The 20,563-nt window shown below is 43.5% G+C and overlaps 1 protein-coding gene across 1 annotated transcript in view; it reads left to right on the top strand.

Moving 5' to 3' along the window:
- The first annotated feature begins 483 nt into the window (after nt 1–483).
- The window catches only part of LOC127530709 (ribonuclease inhibitor-like), a 30,755-nt gene continuing 10,675 nt past the window's right edge, over nt 484–20,563 (top strand). The window contains exon 1 of the mRNA XM_051938061.1: nt 484–851. Within this exon, the coding sequence (XP_051794021.1) occupies nt 484–851 (368 nt within the window). The remainder of the gene's footprint in view (nt 852–20,563) is intronic.

Below are 20,563 nucleotides of genomic sequence, written 5' to 3' on the forward strand. Positions count from 1 at the left end.
TCTGCATCACAAAAGGTGAGGGAGGTGTCCACTACGGCTATTGAGAGTGTCGACACTGTGACGATATTACAAATTGACGACGTGACACAGTGCAATAAGCTGATGTGCTGTGTCTCCCTGGAGGCGTCTGACGGCCCCACAGTTACTGCTGATTTGATAGTGGATACTGGATCCGGTGTTTCCATCCTCCCTGAGCAAATGTACAGAAATCACTTCAGTCATGTGACCCTCTCCAAGCCAGAAAAGAGACTTACCACTTACACACAGAAACCTATACAGGTGCTTGGTTGCATGAAGCTGAAGGTGACCTACGAGACAAACAGTGCCTCTGCACACATTCATGTGATGCCAGCGGGAACACCCATCTTGGGCATGGACCTTTTCAATGCGCTACGGCTACAGATTTCAGATGGAAAAGTGACTGTGAGTAAAACATCACCTGTTACAAAACCTACGGTTCCTGTGCACTACACTACTGTCAAGATGGAGCCAACTGTCAATGCAGAGAGTACTGGGACAGTAAAAGGCTTTGTCCACAAAGTCAAGGTGAGACCTGATGTGCAGCCTGTGCAGATGAAGCTACGTCGTCTGCCCTTCGCCGTACGTGACCAAGTCTCTGAGGAGCTGCAGAGATTGGAGAAGGATGGAGTGATTGAGCGCATCGACTCCTCACCATGGGTTTCGCCCATTGTGGTGGTGAAACGCAAGTCCAGCCGGCTCAGAATATGTCCAGATCTCCGTGAGCCCAATAAGGCGGTGATTATTGATAGCCACCCCTTGCCACACATCGAGGAGATGTTTCATGAGCTGCGAGGAGCACAGATGTTTTCATCCATCGACCTGCAGAATGCGTATTACCAGGTACCTCTTCACCCTGAAAGTAGAGATCTTACCAGTTTTATTACACATGATGGACTTTTCCGTTTTACAAAGGTCCCATTCGGTCTCGCCTCAGCCTCAAGTGCATTTCAGCGCATGATGTCACAGATCCTGTCAGGCCTGGATGGTGTACAATGTTACTTGGACGACATTGTGGTGTTTGCCGACACCCCGTCGCTGCACGAGAGTAGGCTAAAGGCTGTACTACACCGCTTAAACAGCAGTGGCCTAAAGCTGAATATGGACAAGTGCCTTTTCAGGCAGACTGAACTGTTCTACCTGGGCCACGTTGTTTCTGCCTCAGGTATCCGCCCCAACCCAGACCAAGTTGCTGCTATCGAGAAGGCCCCTGCCCCTGAGGATGCTACGGTCCTCCAATCCTTCCTGGGCCTCACAGGATGGTATTCAAAGTTCATCCCCGGCTACGCGTCTGTGGTGGAGCCCCTACGTGCTCTCCTGAGAGGGGACGCACAGTTTCAATGGACTGATGCTGCACAACAAGCTTTCACTCATCTCAAAGAGCTAATTGCTACAAGCCCAGCACTCGCGCTGTTCAACCCTACTCTTCCGACGATGGTCACTACAGATGCCTGTGACTACGGCATAGGCGCCGTGCTCACCCAAATGCACGGGGACACTGAATTGACTGTTGCTTTTGCATCCAGAGCCCTCACCTCCAGTGAACGAAACTACTCCATCATTGAAAAAGAGGCTCTCGCCTGTGTCTGGGCAGCTGAAAGGTGGCGCACATACCTGTGGGGAAGACACTTTACCCTGCGCACCGATCACAGCCCGCTTACAACTCTCCTATCCACAAAAGGCTTCGGGAGAGCAGGAATGAGGATCGCGAGGTGGTCTGCCCGCCTCATGTGGTTCAACTACAGTGTGGAATACAAGCCTGGCCGTGAAAATGTGGTAGCGGACTGTCTGTCGCGCCTGCCCCTGCCTGTTCTCGATCAGCTGGAGCTGGAGGAGGACACTGTAGCACTAGTGACTGTTGACCTCACTTCTCTCACAGCTGACCAGTTACGCACCGCCTATGTAGACAGCCCTGTTTTGCAGCAGGTCACCGAGCACGTTCGCCGGCGGTGGCCACACACTCCTAAGGGCCTGGATCCGGCCCTGTTACCCTATTATCGTGTACGTACTGAGTTGGCTGAGCTGGATGGCTACCTGATTCGAGGCACTCACCACGTTGTGATTCCATCGTCTCTTCAGTCACAACTCATACACCTGGCTCACAATACCCACCAAGGCATTGTCAAGACCAAACAGCGGCTGAGAGAACTCTACTGGTGGCCTGGAATGGACTCTGACATTGAAACTGCCGTCAAGTCATGTGTTACCTGTTCCCAGCATGACAAAACAGCCAGAACACGGGCTGCTCCCCTGCAACCTGTTGCCCTTCCCAATGCTGCTTGGGAAAAACTTGCTATGGATATAGTGGGTCCATTCCACTCTGCTCCACCCGACTGCCGATTCGCTATCACGCTGGTGGACTATTACAGCAAATGGCCAGAAGTAGCTTTCACATCAGATGTGACGTCTGCCACTGTCATTGCTTTCCTGTCCACCGTCTTCAGCCGTGAAGGCAACCCCCTTGAACTGGTTACGGACAACGGCTCTTCCTTTGTATCTGCTGACTTTGAGGATTACTTGACAGCCCAGGGCATTACACACTGCCGCAGTTCCATTTATTATCCTCGTAGCAATGGGGAAGTTGAGAGATGGAACAGAGTTCTTAAAGACTGTCTCCAGACAGCTGACATCGAGGGCAGGCGCTGGAAGCCCTTTGTCACTGATTTCCTTCTGGCGTATCGCGCTACTCCCCATGCAGTGACTCAAATATCTCCTGCTGAGCTGCTGCATGGTCGTCCTTTCCGCACCAGCTTGAACATTAAAGGTCTTCCGCCCTCTCCTGTTTCTACTCGGTGTGACACTTTGAGACGCACGGTGGCGCTGAAGCAAACCAAAGTGAAGAAATACACCGATGTGCGTCATGGTGCGCAGTCTCCTACGTTTCAGCTTGGATCTTATGTCCGGGTTAGGAAGCCTGGCATCACTAAGAAAGGACAATTCAAGTTCACTCAGCCCCTCCAGGTGGTGGCGCAGAAAGGCCCTGCGACCTACAAACTGTCGGACGGCAGGGTTTGGAATGCTGTACACTTGTCACCTGCATCTGCCCCAGCCCCTGGTGCATGCGCGCAGCCAGTGGCTCAGCCAGAGGACGTTTACATGCCCGCTCCTGCTGCCCCACTCCCTCGTGCCTCTCCTGTTCCCCAGCGGGGCCGTAGGCGGATTCGCCCTCCTGCTTGGTTGGAGGACTATGTTCCCTGAGCTTCAGCGGGATGGGTTCAGTGATATGGACTGTTTACATTTATGGACTGTTTACACCTCACACTGTTACACTTCACAGTTATATGGACTGTTTACATTTATGGACTGTTTACACCTCACACATTTCTTCGCCTTTGGAATGGACTGCTGTATTCTCACAAGTTTGACTGTTTTGGCAACGAAGGAAGACAATAACTTGTTATTGGGGAAGACACGTGAACTCATACTGTTCTGATATGAGGTGATTCTGGGGACGGGATGGACACCTGCCGTGTTTGGCACGTTTGCTGTTCATTTGTTGCTGATTATTCTGTGGCCAAATCACTGACGTTCTCAGAGGGTTTCATTACAGGCGTTTCTGTATTATGAGTCAAGAATCTCTGACATATTTCTGACATAATCCTGCCATACTTGATATGCTGTCAGTTAATTGATCATTGACAAGTCAGAGTTGTTTAGTTCAAGTGTTCATTTTTTTAAAAAATGCTTATTGCTGGAAGGTTGTTCTAAATGAGAGGGATATGTGGTGTTGTCTCGTATGTTTCACTAGGTGGCAGTGGAATACAACATATATGTATGTACGGATGTGGGAGAAGAAGACAGGAAGTAAGAAAATAAAAGTTGAAGTTAGAACCTCCAGGGCTCCCGCTCTCTCTGCTGTTTTACGATACGACACAACAGTGTTGTCCTCTGTTTGTTGATAGTTTTGTGCTGTCCCTTTGTTTTTTATCCCTCCAATCAGCTTTACGTCTTCACCGCTGCTAGCCTGGATAGCCTTTAGAATGCTAACTGGCTCCACCGTGCTTATCTCATGAATATTCAATTAGCCATGTGCTGCTTATGCAGATCAATAACTTTAGCACTGAACAGGAAGGAGTATTGCTACCTGAGTTACGATAGAGAGTTGAGAGGATGTTTTTTAGTGGCACTGTGCACCTGTCCCTTATTTAGTAGTGAGAAAGTTGGCAACCCTAGCCGAGAGCCCCTTGGTATGCACTAGAACTTAAGTCCTCCTTGAGTATTTCAGTTCATACAACCAAAAACACAACAACCTAACATTATGATGCCGATAGTTCAGTGTTAGCTTTTAGTTTTGCTACTTCGTGTGGTGCGAACAATGCCAGGTAAATGATATGAAGCAGTACTTCCGGCTCCATGATGCGCACGCAGCTTGTTGATGACGTAGGCTCTGACGGGGTCTATACTGACGGTCACATACAGCCGTTAGGACACGAACAGCTCACTGTTAAACGGTTCTTTATGAGACCGAGAGAGTCCTCTTTGAAGATCCAGGTAAAGTTATCAGTCGGATTTATTTTTGCAGTAGGATAACTTAAAATATACAGTGCAGCAGTCTCAAAAGAGTTTTTGTGCACGTCAGCAATCATTACTGCGCGAAAAAATTATGTCAGACGTTAGTTGGTGAGCTAACAGAGACGCGATTCAGATATTCACAGTAGTTAACAAAATTAACATTAATTTCTAAGTTTTGAGAATGGCCGAGTTTGATAATGTGTGATAACTTTCAAATATTAAGCGTTTGTGTTTCTTTTTTTAACCACTTTACCGTTATTAAACTGTGACATGATAGCTCAATTATCTACTTTATGACTGTACACTAACGATGTTATGCTGGCAAGGTTAGCTAACCTCAGTGTTGAAAACATTGTCTCCAGTTCTACAGATTAAACTATGGATGCCGGTGAAAATCCACTTCCTGACAGTATCAACCCCGAAACTTTTCCTGCTAAACTGTGGCGTTTGGTGAACAGCCCGGCTATCAAGGCTATCCGCTGGGACAGTCTCGGAGGGGTGATCGTCATTGATCAACAGCGCTTCGAGAGACAGGTGCTGTCTCCGGGGAGTATGTCCCCCCACAGCCCCAACGCCTTCAAAACAACCAACTTCTCAAGCTTCGTCCGTCAGCTCAATCTGTACGGGTTCAGGAAAGTCGAGCCAGATGTAGATGTTAGCCTGCCTAATTTGGGCAACTCGACTTTTCATTATTATTTCAACGCAAACTTCAAGCGCAGCCACCCTGAACTTGTTGCGAGACTGAGGAGGCTCACCGTGGACAATAAGGCCAAACTCCAGGCTGGTCTGTACGTGGACTGTCGACCTCCTCCTGGTAGATATCAGCGTGTGAGTGGGAGCGAAGATAGCAGAGGTACAATGAAAGGAGACTGGTGTAACTGGATCACTGCAGATGAATAATCATTTCAATCATGATAGAAGAAACCTACAGTAATAGTAATCACATGCATTTCCCTTAAGTGTTAAAGTAAATAATAATGTAAAAATTTACTATTTTTCAAACGTTTTAAGCACAGAAAACGGTCCTCGAATCCCACCTTCATTCCAGCCAAACATCTAATTGCAGTTTTACTTATACAGTCCTGTTCTGACAGATCCTACTTTGTTTTTTGTTGTTTCTGCAGAAGGCCCTTCACTGCCCGAGACATCAGCAATCAACTGCCATGAATGCCCTCAATGGAACCCCATTACCTTATATGTAATGATATGTAATTGTAACCTGTACCATTGTGGAAGATCCTGCTCTTTGTTCTTGTATCTGGATGGCATCTTCATTGTTTTTCTGAGAAGGACACAAATAATCAACTCATTAAAGAGAAACAGAGACAGGGTGAGGGAGTCTATTGTATACTACTGCAATTTTGTCTCACCTGTGCCAGAGTGAGAGGTTCTGCTGTCTGCTCTTCTATCTGGGTACCATCATCTTCACTTTCCTAAGAATGACACGCATGAACAACTGAGATAGAATGCCCTCAATGGAACCCCAGTCCCACCGCGATACCTGATGTGGGGTCTTGGTGCAGCTTTTTCTCCTAGTAACATAGACAAAGCAGCATTTGTAGACCACCCCTATGCTGGGGTTACCACTCGCCCAAATGCTGTGAGCACGCAGCGGGGTTTACTGCCCCTTGCAAACCAAGAAAATCCAAATTTCATTGGTTATAATCCTCATATTGCCCCATATCAGCCTGACTTCTATTCTCCAGGTGAGCATGGCATCATTAGAGGTGGAACAAGGGAGAAACTACAGTTGTTATATATCATTACCTTAGACATACGTGAGAAGACATAACTACCATGGCAAGAATGTGTTTGTATTGTACTAAAATGTTTTCACAATCATTTATATGTTTAATCATGTAATAATCATTTATTATTAATCAACATTATTTATGAAATTCGAAGCAAAAAAAATGCTTTTCACTTCAACAGGAGCCCAAACCCTTTAATTAATTTTCCAAATATTATATGTTGTCCTTCCTGAAGTTTTCCATTGCTACTATCCGAACCCTGTGGGACCGAATATGTCAGGTGGTGGCCTTCAGAGGGGGATGCTTTCCCCTCAAGGTTATAATCAGGTAGGGGATTTTTAGTTTATTCACTCAGATGACGTGATGCAAACTCCACGCACTAACTGCCTGGTTAAAGTTAAAATCCCAGAGAAGCCAGTCTCTGAGTTAGAGCCCTCCTCCAACACCTGTAACACCAAAAACAGTGACAACAACTTGAAAGTAATTCCTCTCAGTGCTGAACCCATTCTAATGGCTATGTCAAACTATTCTCATCTAACTACATACAAACAGGAGGAGCAGTCTTTGGTTTCAATTCCTGAGCAGATGCCTAATGATGTTATCTTTGAGGTAAGCATATTCAGGTTAGATTTCCTGAAGGCATTAGGCTGTATCTTTAATTAAATAGAGAAGGTTTACCAGGAAAGATTTGCAAATAGAAATATTCCCATTAGCATTAAAAGCATTGCATTTTATGTCTACATAGTAGGAGTAAGTGTAATTATATGTTAATTATACTATAGGAGAAACTTTTTGTTCTCTGCGATTAGGCGGCAAAAATATCTGTACATATCAGCATTTGCAATCAGCTAAAAACATTTGGCAAATATCCAATACTGTATTGTGCATCCCTGCTTGACAGGCTATGTAATGTATATAGCCAAACAGAAGCCGTGTACTTGATTTTCTGTGGTTTTCCTCTGTGTTTTGATCATGCAAAGGAGGCTGAGGTTGTAAGTGTTGAGGTTAGCACAGATGCAGTCGGAGATACCAGGCATGATCAGAACAGCAGCAACACAGGAAGAGCGGCAGAGCTTTAGGTAAGATGTGGTTGAATGTTTAAAGTTGGAGTCTGGTTGTGGAAGTTGTTGACATTTAGCTAGTTAGTATATTTAGGCAGTTATGATGTGACAGGTGTACTCTTCCTTGGACCCAATGCCCCCCTCCTCATTGTGATGACTTCTCTAACAGCTTGTTGTCTTTCTTGTTTTTCGATCTCAAGTGGTTTATTTCATTGCCATATGACAGGGAGTCTTGGTCCACCCCAGGATGTGATCTTGAATTCTCATAATGATCAGATATCATTTTTCACTTTAGTAATTCTTTATTATTTGTTGACGTTATTAATTTAAACCTTACTTTCAAAGCTGTGCCAAATTAGTTGAACATCATAGAGTTTTACTTAGTTTTATTGTTATTTATTATCATTAATTTTGAAAAACTGTATTTTGTTTCTGTAAGATTTTGAATTACTTGTACCACAATACGTTAAAAAATGTATGATAGGCTTAGGCTTTAAAGAAAATTTTTGAGCAATGTAAAGTTTGTGCATAATATATTTAATAAGCACATATTTTACAGTTTGTTTCAGAACAAAGTGCCGTGTAAGGAAGACACCATCTTTTAACTAGAGAAAATACTGAAATATTTAAAAATGTCAGTTCTTTATGCACTATGGATTATTTTCTTTATTGTAAGACTGACAGGCTGCGGTATTTTCTCCACCTTTTTTCCCACTGCATTTCCTTATGGGTGTGTTATTTTTAACTAGCAAGTTTAACGGGCAGTTGTGCAAAGCATCAGTAAAATGGACTACAGTTTGCAGCTGGATGGGCAGTTTTTGTGTATTGACTTATTAATGGAGTTTGCTGGTTGTGTGACACTAGAGGGAGCCATTCACTTGTTTTTGATGAGCCCTGCTGCTCCGCCCTCATTGTCTTATGCTGCCTTGAGGTACTACTCGGAAACACTGACAATGCTAACTTAAAACTTTAAAATAATATATTATAACTTCAAAGTACGTTTGGTGGATAAAGCAAAGCTTGTAAAAAAAATTAGTACTTGATGACAGTTTAATTATTGAAGTGAATTTGGCGGACGCTAGAAAAAGTTACAGACAGTTATACATTTTAGGTCGCTTTTCCCGTAGTGGCATAAAAGTATAACAATAAAATGTCTGTAGTAAGATTTCACTTACACGGCCTATCTGTATGATTCCCTTTCTCTTATGTTTATTTGCTGGCTCTGTAGCAAAGTTTCTATAAGCGTCCAATCTCCGTAGGGCCTTGAAGGCAGCGGGACAGTGAGCAGGTAGAGACTGTCAATGAGATCCCAGGGGGAGCGACAGAGTCCGGGAGGGAGATTTTTGGGACGGTGTCATAACTGAACACTGCTCCTCTACACTTCACCGACTCTAACCGGAGACCATGTGGAAGTTGGACTACTTCTATTCCACACTTTTTGCAGCGTTTCTTCTCCGAACGAGTTGATAAATTTTGATAAACGATAGATTTTTCCCTCGGCGTTCTCTGGAGGAGCTCTAATTTGTCCCAAAGCAGCGGAGGCTCTGAACTCGGGGAAGCCTGCGTTTTATTTAGCTGAGCAGGTTTAAATGAGGACCGACTGTGAGGAGCTCAGTGACTGTCGCTTTGGGTTCGGGACCAAATTCAGTTACAAAGTTATAAGTGAAGTACAGCCACGGTCCGTTTGCTTCGGTTAATAATTACAGACAGCGGTGTGCTGCATTTAACAGTTTCTTCGAAGATGAATTTTCGCAACTTCTCGGTTGTAAAAAACATTATCCAACTTTTGGGCACCTTTTATCCGACGGCATGCCTTGCAGTCGTGCGGCGGCAACCTGTAGCCCAGCCTTTGAAGTTCAAGCTGACGCTCTGGTGCGTTTTTCGGTGGATTTATGTAGAAAATGTGGCGCAACCAGGACGGACTCTCTTCTTCAGCTTCGCAAAATGTGATTGTCGGTTCCAGTGACTGCTGTGCACTGTAACAAACCAAGGATCTCTTTTGGCAGGACCTGTCCTTCTGTGAGAGGAGACAGCTACAAATGAGGAGATTTGTTGTGATGAAGAACAGCTTGTTGGAAACAAATGCACATTTGTACATGTAACACAACACAGCGGGTCTTTATGGTGCACTGGTGCATGCAGAGCTCCACCAACCCACATTAATTAACCTGGCAATAGCCAGATTAATAATTGTGTAGTACTTGATAGTACTCCACAATATCAATCTGGGACCGCTCCATGTAAATCCGTTCGGAGGAAAAAGGCACGGATTGGACAATGCAACAGTATGTCACGCCTCTGACAGGTTTGATTTTAGCCAATCGCGGGACCTTCACAACGAGCGGAGCCAAATGGTAGATTAAACTCTTACCAAAACCCGTTGGTAAAAAAGCACAAACATCTTTACCATCCAGAAATGCGCAAAGAGCCTCTCCTTGTTCTTAATTCAAAGAAGCGATACGAGATTCAGCTAAAACTGACTTTTTTTTTTTTTTTTTTTTTTGACATTGACACCTGAACTTTATCCAAGATTTGATAAAATTCTAAATTTAACCTTGTTCTAACCTGTATCCCAGACTTGAAAATGTCTGGCATAAATTAAATTTGAATGTAAACACTAATTTGCATTTTTAAAAAAACCTTTGTCATCAAAGGTACTGAAGTGATGATGTCACTACAGCCAGTCCAATTTCTGAGGAATTCAGCTCAAATCTGACAGATTCGCCAGGTACTAAGGAGTAACTCACTGAAGAACCGTCACCGAACAAGTGATCGAACCAGAAACTTCACGATGACCGGAGAAGTTGAAAGTACCTGAGACTTCCAAGTAAAAACATGCAATTTATTTGAATGATTCAGAAAAAACATTTCTTAGAAATGTGTTTGCCTGAATTCCCAGAGGACCGTCCAACCTGGAGGAGCTGAAACATCACCATGGATCAGATAACACACACACACACACACACACACACACACACACACACACACACACACACACACACACACACACACACACACACACACACCTGAACCTGATCCAAGATTTGACCAAATTCTAAATTCAACCTTGTTCTAACTTGTATGCCAGACATTTTCAAGTCTGGCATACATTAAGTTTGAATGTAAATACTAATTTGAATTTTTTATCAAACCTTTAAGCAGTGAGGCCTACTAGTAGTAGTGAAGCCTGATGCTTTCAAACGTGTAAAAAACCATTCCTGCTCGGTCATTTTTGGGTCTAGCGACACCAATCGGACACGCTCCTACTAGACCACCCCCTGACCTTGCATATTTCTTTTCATAGAGTTAGCCCAAATGGGGAGCGAGCACGGCCCCGTTTCTCACTCCACCGTTAACCCTTTCATGTCCAAATGCTTCAAAACGGGCTAAAAAGGTCCAAATCTCACACATTCCTTCACCAATTTGGACCAAACTGCACAGGTTCTAGATATAGAGGCTAATGTGAACGCCGTCATCGAACAAGTGAACGAACCAGAAACTTCACGATGACCGGAGAAGTTGAAAGTACCTTAGACTTCCAAGTAAAAACCTGCAATTTATTTGAATGATTCAGAAAAGACATTTCTTAGAAATGTGATTGCCTGAATTCCCAGAGGACCGTCCAACACACTTCAACGTAATCCTAATTTTAATCTAATTCTCCCGTTGTGTCCTTGCAGATTATCAGACATCCAGATCATGGTGATCCGAGGAGCAGATAATCAGAAAACACACACACACACACACACACACACACACACACACACACACACACACACACACACACACACACACACACACACACACACACACACACCTGAACTTGATCCAAGATTTGACCAAATTCTAAATTCAACCTTGTTCTAACCTGTATGCCAGACTTGAAAATGTCTGGCATACATTAAATTTGAATGTAAACACTAATTTGAATTTTTTTAAAAACCTTTAACCAGTGAGGCCTACGAGTAGTAGTGAAGCCTGATTCTTTCAAACGTGTAAAAAAAACATTCCTGCTCGGTTATTTTTGGTGACTTTGGAGGCACTTTGTGTCATGCATCACAATGTAATGTGGACTTTGGAGACAATTTGTGTAATGCATCACAATGTAATGGTGACTTTGGAGGCACTTTGTGTAATGCATCACAATGTAATGGTGACTTTGGAGGCACTTTGTGTCATTCATCACAATGTAATGTGACTTTGGAGGCACTTTGTGTCATGCATCACAATGTAATGGTGACTTTGGAGGCACTTTGTGTAATGCATCACAATGTAATGTGACTTTGGAGGCACTTTGTGTCATGCATCACACTGTAATGGTGACTTTGGAGGCACTTTGTGTAATGCATCACAATGTAATGTGACTTTGGAGGCACTTTGTGTCATGCATCACAATGTAATGGTGCCTTTGGAGGCACTTTCTGTCATGCATCACAATGTAATGTGGACTTTGGAGAAAATTTGTGTCATGCATCACAATGTAATAGTCACTTTGGAGGCACTTTGTGTCATGCATCACAATGTAATGGTGACTTTGGAGGCACTTTGTGTCATCATCACAATGTAATGGTGACTTTGGAGGCACTTTGTGTCATGCATCACAATGTAATGGTGACTTTGGAGGCCCTTTGTGTCATGCATCACAATGTAATGGTGACTTTGGAGGCCCTTTGTGTCATGCATCACAATGTAATGTGACTTTCGAGGCACTTTGTGTCATCATCACAATGTAATGGTGCCTTTGGAGGCACTTTGTGTCATGCATCACAATGTAATGGTGACTTTGGAGGCCCTTTGTGTCATGCATCACAAAGTAATGGTGACTTTGGAGGCACTTTGTGTCAATAATCACAATGTAATGGTGCCTTTGGAGGCACTTTGTGGAATGCATCACAATGTAATAGTCACTTTGGAGGCACTTTGTGTCATGCATCACAATGTAATGGTGACTTTGGAGGCCCTTTGTGTCATGCATCACAATGTAATGGTGACTTTGGAGGCCCTTTGTCTCATGCATCACAATGTAATGGTGCCTTTGGAGGCACTTTGTGTCAATAATCACAATGTAATGGTGCCTTTGGAGGCACTTTGTGGAATGCATCACAATGTAATAGTCACTTTGGAGGCACTTTGTGTCATGCATCACAATGTAATGTGACTTTGGAGGCACTTTGTGTCATCATCACAATGTAATGGTGACTTTGGAGGCACTTTGTGTCATGCATCACAATGTAATGTGACTTTCGAGGCACTTTGTGTCATCATCACAATGTAATGGTGCCTTTGGAGGCACTTTGTGTCATGCATCACAATGTAATGGTGACTTTGGAGGCCCTTTGTGTCATGCATCACAATGTAATGGTGCCTTTGGAGGCACTTTGTGTCAATAATCACAATGTAATGGTGCCTTTGGAGGCACTTTGTGGAATGCATCACAATGTAATGGTGACTTTGGAGGCACTTTGTGTCATGCATCACAATGTAATGGTGCCTTTGGAGGCACTTTGTGTCAATAATCACAATGTAATGGTGCCTTTGGAGGCACTTTGTCTCATGCATCACAATGTAATGGTGACTTTGGAGGCACTTTGTGTCATGCATCACAATGTAATGGTGACTTTGGAGGCACTTTGTGTCATGCATCACAATGTAATGGTGACTTTGGAGGCACTTTGTGTCATGCATCACAATGTAATGTGACTTTGGAGGCACTTTGTCTCATGCATCACAATGTAATAGTCACTTTGGGGGCACTTTGTGTCATGCATCACAATGTTATGGTGACTTTGGAGGCACTTTGTGTCATGCATCACAATGCAATGGTGACTTTGGAGGCACTTTGTGTCATGCATCACAATGTAATGTGACTTTGGAGGCACTTTGTCTCATGCATCACAATGTAATAGTCACTTTGGGGGCACTTTGTGTCATGCATCACAATGTTATGGTGACTTTGGAGGCACTTTGTGTCATGCATCACAATGCAATGGTGACTTTGGAGGCACTTTGTGTCATGCATCACAATGCAATGGTGACTTTGGAGGCACTTTGTGTCATGCATCACAATGTAATGTGACTTTGGAGGCACTTTGTGTCATGCATCACAATGCAATGGTGACTTTGGAGGCACTTTGTGTCATGCATCACAATGTAATGTGACTTTGGAGGCACGTTGTATCATACATCACAATGTAATGGTGACTTTGGAGGCACTTAGTGTCATGCATCACAATGTAATGGTGACTTTGGAGGCACTTAGTGTCATGCATCACAATGTAATGTGACTTTGGAGGCACTTTGTATCATACATCACAATGTAATGGTGACTTTGGAGGCACTTTGTGTCATGCATCACAATGAAAAGGTGACTTTGGAGGCACTTAGTGTCATGCATCACAATGTAATGGTGACTTTGGAGGCACTTAGTGTCATGCATCACAATGTAATGTGACTTTGGAGGCACTTTGTATCATACATCACAATGTAATGGTGACTTTGGAGGCACTTTGTCTCATGCATCACAATGTAATGGTGACTTTGGAGGCACTTTGTCTCATGCATCACAATGTAATGGTGACTTTGGAGGCACTTTGTGTCATGCATCACAATGTAATGGTGACTTTGGAGACACTTTGTGTCATGCATCACAATGTAATGGTGACTTTGGAGGCACTTTGTGTCATGCATCACAATGTAATGTGACTTTGGAGGCACTTTGTCTCATGCATCACAATGTAATAGTCACTTTGGGGGCACTTTGTGTCATGCATCACAATGTTATGGTGACTTTGGAGGCACTTTGTGTCATGCATCACAATGCAATGGTGACTTTGGAGGCACTTTGTGTCATGCATCACAATGTAATGTGACTTTGGAGGCACTTTGTCTCATGCATCACAATGTAATAGTCACTTTGGGGGCACTTTGTGTCATGCATCACAATGTTATGGTGACTTTGGAGGCACTTTGTGTCATGCATCACAATGCAATGGTGACTTTGGAGGCACTTTGTGTCATGCATCACAATGCAATGGTGACTTTGGAGGCACTTTGTGTCATGCATCACAATGTAATGTGACTTTGGAGGCACTTTGTGTCATGCATCACAATGCAATGGTGACTTTGGAGGCACTTTGTGTCATGCATCACAATGTAATGTGACTTTGGAGGCACGTTGTATCATACATCACAATGTAATGGTGACTTTGGAGGCACTTAGTGTCATGCATCACAATGTAATGGTGACTTTGGAGGCACTTAGTGTCATGCATCACAATGTAATGTGACTTTGGAGGCACTTTGTATCATACATCACAATGTAATGGTGACTTTGGAGGCACTTAGTGTCATGCATCACAATGTAATGGTGACTTTGGAGGCACTTAGTGTCATGCATCACAATGTAATGTGACTTTGGAGGCACTTTGTATCATACATCACAATGTAATGGTGACTTTGGAGGCACTTTGTGTCATGCATCACAATGAAAAGGTGACTTTGGAGGCACTTAGTGTCATGCATCACAATGTAATGTGGGCTTTGGAGACAATTTGTGTCATGCATCACAATGTCATGTGGACTTTGTAGGGACTTTGTCTCATGCATCACAATGTAATGGTGACTTTGGAGGCACTTAGTGTCATGCATCACAATGTAATGGTGACTTTGGAGGCACTTTGTGTCATGCATCACAATGTAATGTGACTTTGGAGGCACTTTGTGTCATGCATCACAATGTAATGGTGCCTTTGGAGGCACTTTGTGTCATGCATCACAATGCAAAGGTGACTTTGGAGGCACTTTGTGTCATGCATCACAATGTAATGGTGACTTTGGAGGCACTTTGTGTCATGCATCACAATGTAATGGTGCCTTTGGAGGCACTTTGTGTCAATAATCACAATGTAATGGTGCCTTTGGAGGCACTTTGTGGAATGCATCACAATGTAATAGTCACTTTGGAGGCACTTTGTGTCATGCATCACAATGTTATGGTGACTTTGGAGGCACTTTGTGTCATGCATCACAATGCAATGGTGACTTTGGAGGCACTTTGTGTCATGCATCACAATGCAATGGTGACTTTGGAGGCACTTTGTGTCATGCATCACAATGTAATGTGACTTTGGAGGCACTTTGTGTCATGCATCACAATGCAATGGTGACTTTGGAGGCACTTTGTGTCATGCATCACAATGTAATGTGACTTTGGAGGCACGTTGTATCATACATCACAATGTAATGGTGACTTTGGAGGCACTTAGTGTCATGCATCACAATGTAATGTGACTTTGGAGGCACTTTGTATCATACATCACAATGTAATGGTGACTTTGGAGGCACTTTGTGTCATGCATCACAATGAAAAGGTGACTTTGGAGGCACTTAGTGTCATGCATCACAATGTAATGTGGACTTTGGAGACAATTTTTGTCATGCATCACAATGTAATGGTGACTTTGGAGGCACTTTGTGTCATGCATCACAATGTAATGTGACTTTGGAGGCACTTTGTGTCATGCATCACAATGTAATGGTGCCTTTGGAGGCACTTTGTGTCATGCATCACAATGCAAAGGTGACTTTGGAGGCACTTTGTGTCATGCATCACAATGTAATGGTGACTTTGGAGGCACTTTGTGTCATGCATCACAATGTAATGGTGCCTTTGGAGGCACTTTGTGTCAAAAATCACAATGTAATGGTGCCTTTGGAGGCACTTTGTGGAATGCATCACAATGTAATAGTCACTTTGGAGGCACTTTGTGTCATGCATCACAATGTAATGTGACTTTGGAGGCACTTTGTATCATGCATCACAATGTTATGGTGACTTTGGAGGCACTTTGTGTCATGCATGACAATGTAATGGTGACTTTGGAGGCACTTTGTATCATGCATCACAATGTCATGTGGACTTTGTAGGCACTTTGTCTCATGCATCACAATGTAATGGTGACTTTGGAGGCACTTTGTGTCATGCATCACAATGTTATGGTGACTTTGGAGGCACTTTGTGTCATGCATCACAATGCAATGGTGACTTTGGAGGCACTTTGTGTCATGCATCACAATGCAATGGTGACTTTGGAGGCACTTTGTGTCATGCATCACAATGCAATGGTGACTTTGGAGGCACTTTGTGTCATGCATCACAATGTAATGTGACTTTGGAGGCACTTTGTGTCATGCATCACAATGTAATGGTGACTTTGGAGGCACTTTGTGTCATGCATCACAATGTAATGGTGACTTTGGAGGCACTTTGTGTCATGCATCACAATGTAATGGTGACTTTGGAGGCACTTTGTGTCATGCATCACAATGTAATGGTGACTTTGGAGGCACTTTGTGTCATGCATCACAATGTAATGGTGACTTTGGAGGCACTTTGTGTCATGCATCACAATGTAATGGTGACTTTGGAGGCACTTTGTGTCATGCATCACAATGTAATGGTGACTTTGGAGGCACTTTGTGTCATGCATCACAATGTAATGGTGACTTTGGAGGCACTTTGTGTCATGCATCACAATGTAATGGTGACTTTGGAGGCACTTTGTGTCATGCATCACAATGTAATGGTGACTTTGGAGGCACTTTGTGTCATGCATCACAATGTAATGGTGACTTTGGAGGCACTTTGTGTCATGCATCACAATGTAATGGTGACTTTGGAGGCACTTTGTGTCATGCATCACAATGTAATGGTGACTTTGGAGGCACTTTGTGTCATGCATCACAATGTAATGGTGACTTTGGAGGCACTTTGTGTCATGCATCACAATGTAATGTGACTTTGGAGGCACTTTGTGTCATGCATCACAATGTAATGGTGACTTTGGAGGCACTTTGTGTCATGCATCACAATGTAATGGTGACTTTGGAGGCACTTTGTGTCATGCATCACAATGTAATGGTGACTTTGGAGGCACTTTGTGTCATGCATCACAATGTAATGGTGACTTTGGAGGCACTTTGTGTCATGCATCACAATGTAATGGTGACTTTGGAGGCACTTTGTGTCATGCATCACAATGTAATGGTGACTTTGGAGGCACTTTGTGTCATGCATCACAATGTAATGGTGACTTTGGAGGCACTTTGTGTCATGCATCACAATGTAATGTGACTTTGGAGGCACTTTGTGTCATGCATCACAATGTAATGGTGACTTTGGAGGCACTTTGTGTCATGCATCACAATGTAATGGTGACTTTGGAGGCACTTTGTGTCATGCATCACAATGTAATGGTGACTTTGGAGGCACTTTGTGTCATGCATCACAATGTAATGGTGACTTTGGAGGCACTTTGTGTCATGCATCACAATGTAATGGTGACTTTGGAGGCACTTTGTGTCATGCATCACAATGTAATGGTGACTTTGGAGGCACTTTGTGTCATGCATCACAATGTAATGGTGACTTTGGAGGCACTTTGTGTCATGCATCACAATGTAATGGTGACTTTGGAGGCACTTTGTGTCATGCATCACAATGTAATGGTGACTTTGGAGGCACTTTGTGTCATGCATCACAATGTAATGGTGACTTTGGAGGCACTTTGTGTCATGCATCACAATGTAATGGTGACTTTGGAGGCACTTTGTGTCATGCATCACAATGTAATGGTGACTTTGGAGGCACTTTGTGTCATGCATCACAATGTAATGGTGACTTTGGAGGCACTTTGTGTCATGCATCACAATGTAATGGTGACTTTGGAGGCACTTTGTGTCATGCATCACAATGTAATGGTGACTTTGGAGGCACTTTGTGTCATGCATCACAATGTAATGTGACTTTGGAGGCACTTTGTGTCATGCATCACAATGTAATGGTGACTTTGGAGGCACTTTGTGTCATGCATCACAATGTAATGGTGACTTTGGAGGCACTTTGTGTCATGCATCACAATGTAATGGTGACTTTGGAGGCACTTTGTGTCATGCATCACAATGTAATGGTGACTTTGGAGGCACTTTGTGTCATGCATCACAATGTAATGGTGACTTTGGAGGCACTTTGTGTCATGCATCACAATGTAATGGTGACTTTGGAGGCACTTTGTGTCATGCATCACAATGTAATGGTGACTTTGGAGGCACTTTGTGTCATGCATCACAATGTAATGGTGACTTTGGAGGCACTTTGTGTCATGCATCACAATGTAATGTGACTTTGGAGGCACTTTGTGTCATGCATCACAATGTAATGGTGACTTTGGAGGCACTTTGTGTCATGCATCACAATGTAATGGTGACTTTGGAGGCACTTTGTGTCATGCATCACAATGTAATGGTGACTTTGGAGGCACTTTGTGTCATGCATCACAATGTAATGGTGACTTTGGAGGCACTTTGTGTCATGCATCACAATGTAATGGTGACTTTGGAGGCACTTTGTGTCATGCATCACAATGTAATGGTGACTTTGGAGGCACTTTGTGTCATGCATCACAATGTAATGTGACTTTGGAGGCACTTTGTGTCATGCATCACAATGTAATGGTGACTTTGGAGGCACTTTGTGTCATGCATCACAATGTAATGGTGACTTTGGAGGCACTTTGTGTCATGCATCACAATGTAATGGTGACTTTGGAGGCACTTTGTGTCATGCATCACAATGTAATGGTGACTTTGGAGGCACTTTGTGTCATGCATCACAATGTAATGGTGACTTTGGAGGCACTTTGTGTCATGCATCACAATGTAATGGTGACTTTGGAGGCACTTTGTGTCATGCATCACAATGTAATGGTGACTTTGGAGGCACTTTGTGTCATGCATCACAATGTAATGGTGACTTTGGAGGCACTTTGTGTCATGCATCACAATGTAATGGTGACTTTGGAGGCACTTTGTGTCATGCATCACAATGTAATGGTGACTTTGGAGGCACTTTGTGTCATGCATCACAATGTAATGTGACTTTGGAGGCACTTTGTGTCATGCATCACAATGTAATGGTGACTTTGGAGGCACTTTGTGTCATGCATCACAATGTAATGTGACTTTGGAGGCACTTTGTGTCATGCATCACAATGTAATGGTGACTTTGGAGGCACTTTGTGTCATGCATCACAATGTAATGGTGACTTTGGAGGCACTTTGTGTCATGCATCACAATGTAATGGTGACTTTGGAGGCACTTTGTGTCATGCATCACAATGTAATGGTGACTTTGGAGGCACTTTGTGTCATGCATCACAATGTAATGGTGACTTTGGAGGCACTTTGTGTCATGCATCACAATGTAATGGTGACTTTGGAGGCACTTTGTGTCATGCATCACAATGTAATGGTGACTTTGGAGGCACTTTGTGTCATGCATCACAATGTAATGGTGACTTTGGAGGCACTTTGTGTCATGCATCACAATGTAATGTGACTTTGGAGGCACTTTGTGTCATGCATCACAATGTAATGGTGACTTTGGAGGCACTTTGTGTCATGCATCACAATGTAATGGTGACTTTGGAGGCACTTTGTGTCATGCATCACAATGTAATGGTGACTTTGGAGGCACTTTGTGTCATGCATCACAATGTAATGGTGACTTTGGAGGCACTTTGTGTCATGCATCACAATGTAATGGTGACTTTGGAGGCACTTTGTGTCATGCATCACAATGTAATGGTGACTTTGGAGGCACTTTGTGTCATGCATCACAATGTAATGGTGACTTTGGAGGCACTTTGTGTCATGCATCACAATGTAATGGTGACTTTGGAGGCACTTTGTGTCATGCATCACAATGTAATGGTGACTTTGGAGGCACTTTGTGTCATGCATCACAATGTAATGGTGACTTTGGAGGCACTTTGTGTCATGCATCACAATGTAATGGTGACTTTGGAGGCACTTTGTGTCATGCATCACAATGTAATGTGACTTTGGAGGCACTTTGTGTCATGCATCACAATGTAATGGTGACTTTGGAGGCACTTTGTGTCATGCATCACAATGTAATGGTGACTTTGGAGGCACTTTGTGTCATGCATCACAATGTAATGTGACTTTGGAGGCACTTTGTGTCATGCATCACAATGTAATGGTGACTTTGGAGGCACTTTGTGTCATGCATCACAATGCAATGGTGACTTTGAGGCACTTAGTGTCATGCATCACATGTAATGGGGATTTGGAGGGCACTTATGTGTCAGTGCATCACAATGCAGATGGTGACTTTGGAGGCACTTGTGTCATGCATCACAT

This window comes from Acanthochromis polyacanthus, chromosome 17, assembly GCF_021347895.1.
Source record: "Acanthochromis polyacanthus isolate Apoly-LR-REF ecotype Palm Island chromosome 17, KAUST_Apoly_ChrSc, whole genome shotgun sequence".
Taxonomy (NCBI): Eukaryota; Metazoa; Chordata; class Actinopteri; family Pomacentridae; genus Acanthochromis; species Acanthochromis polyacanthus.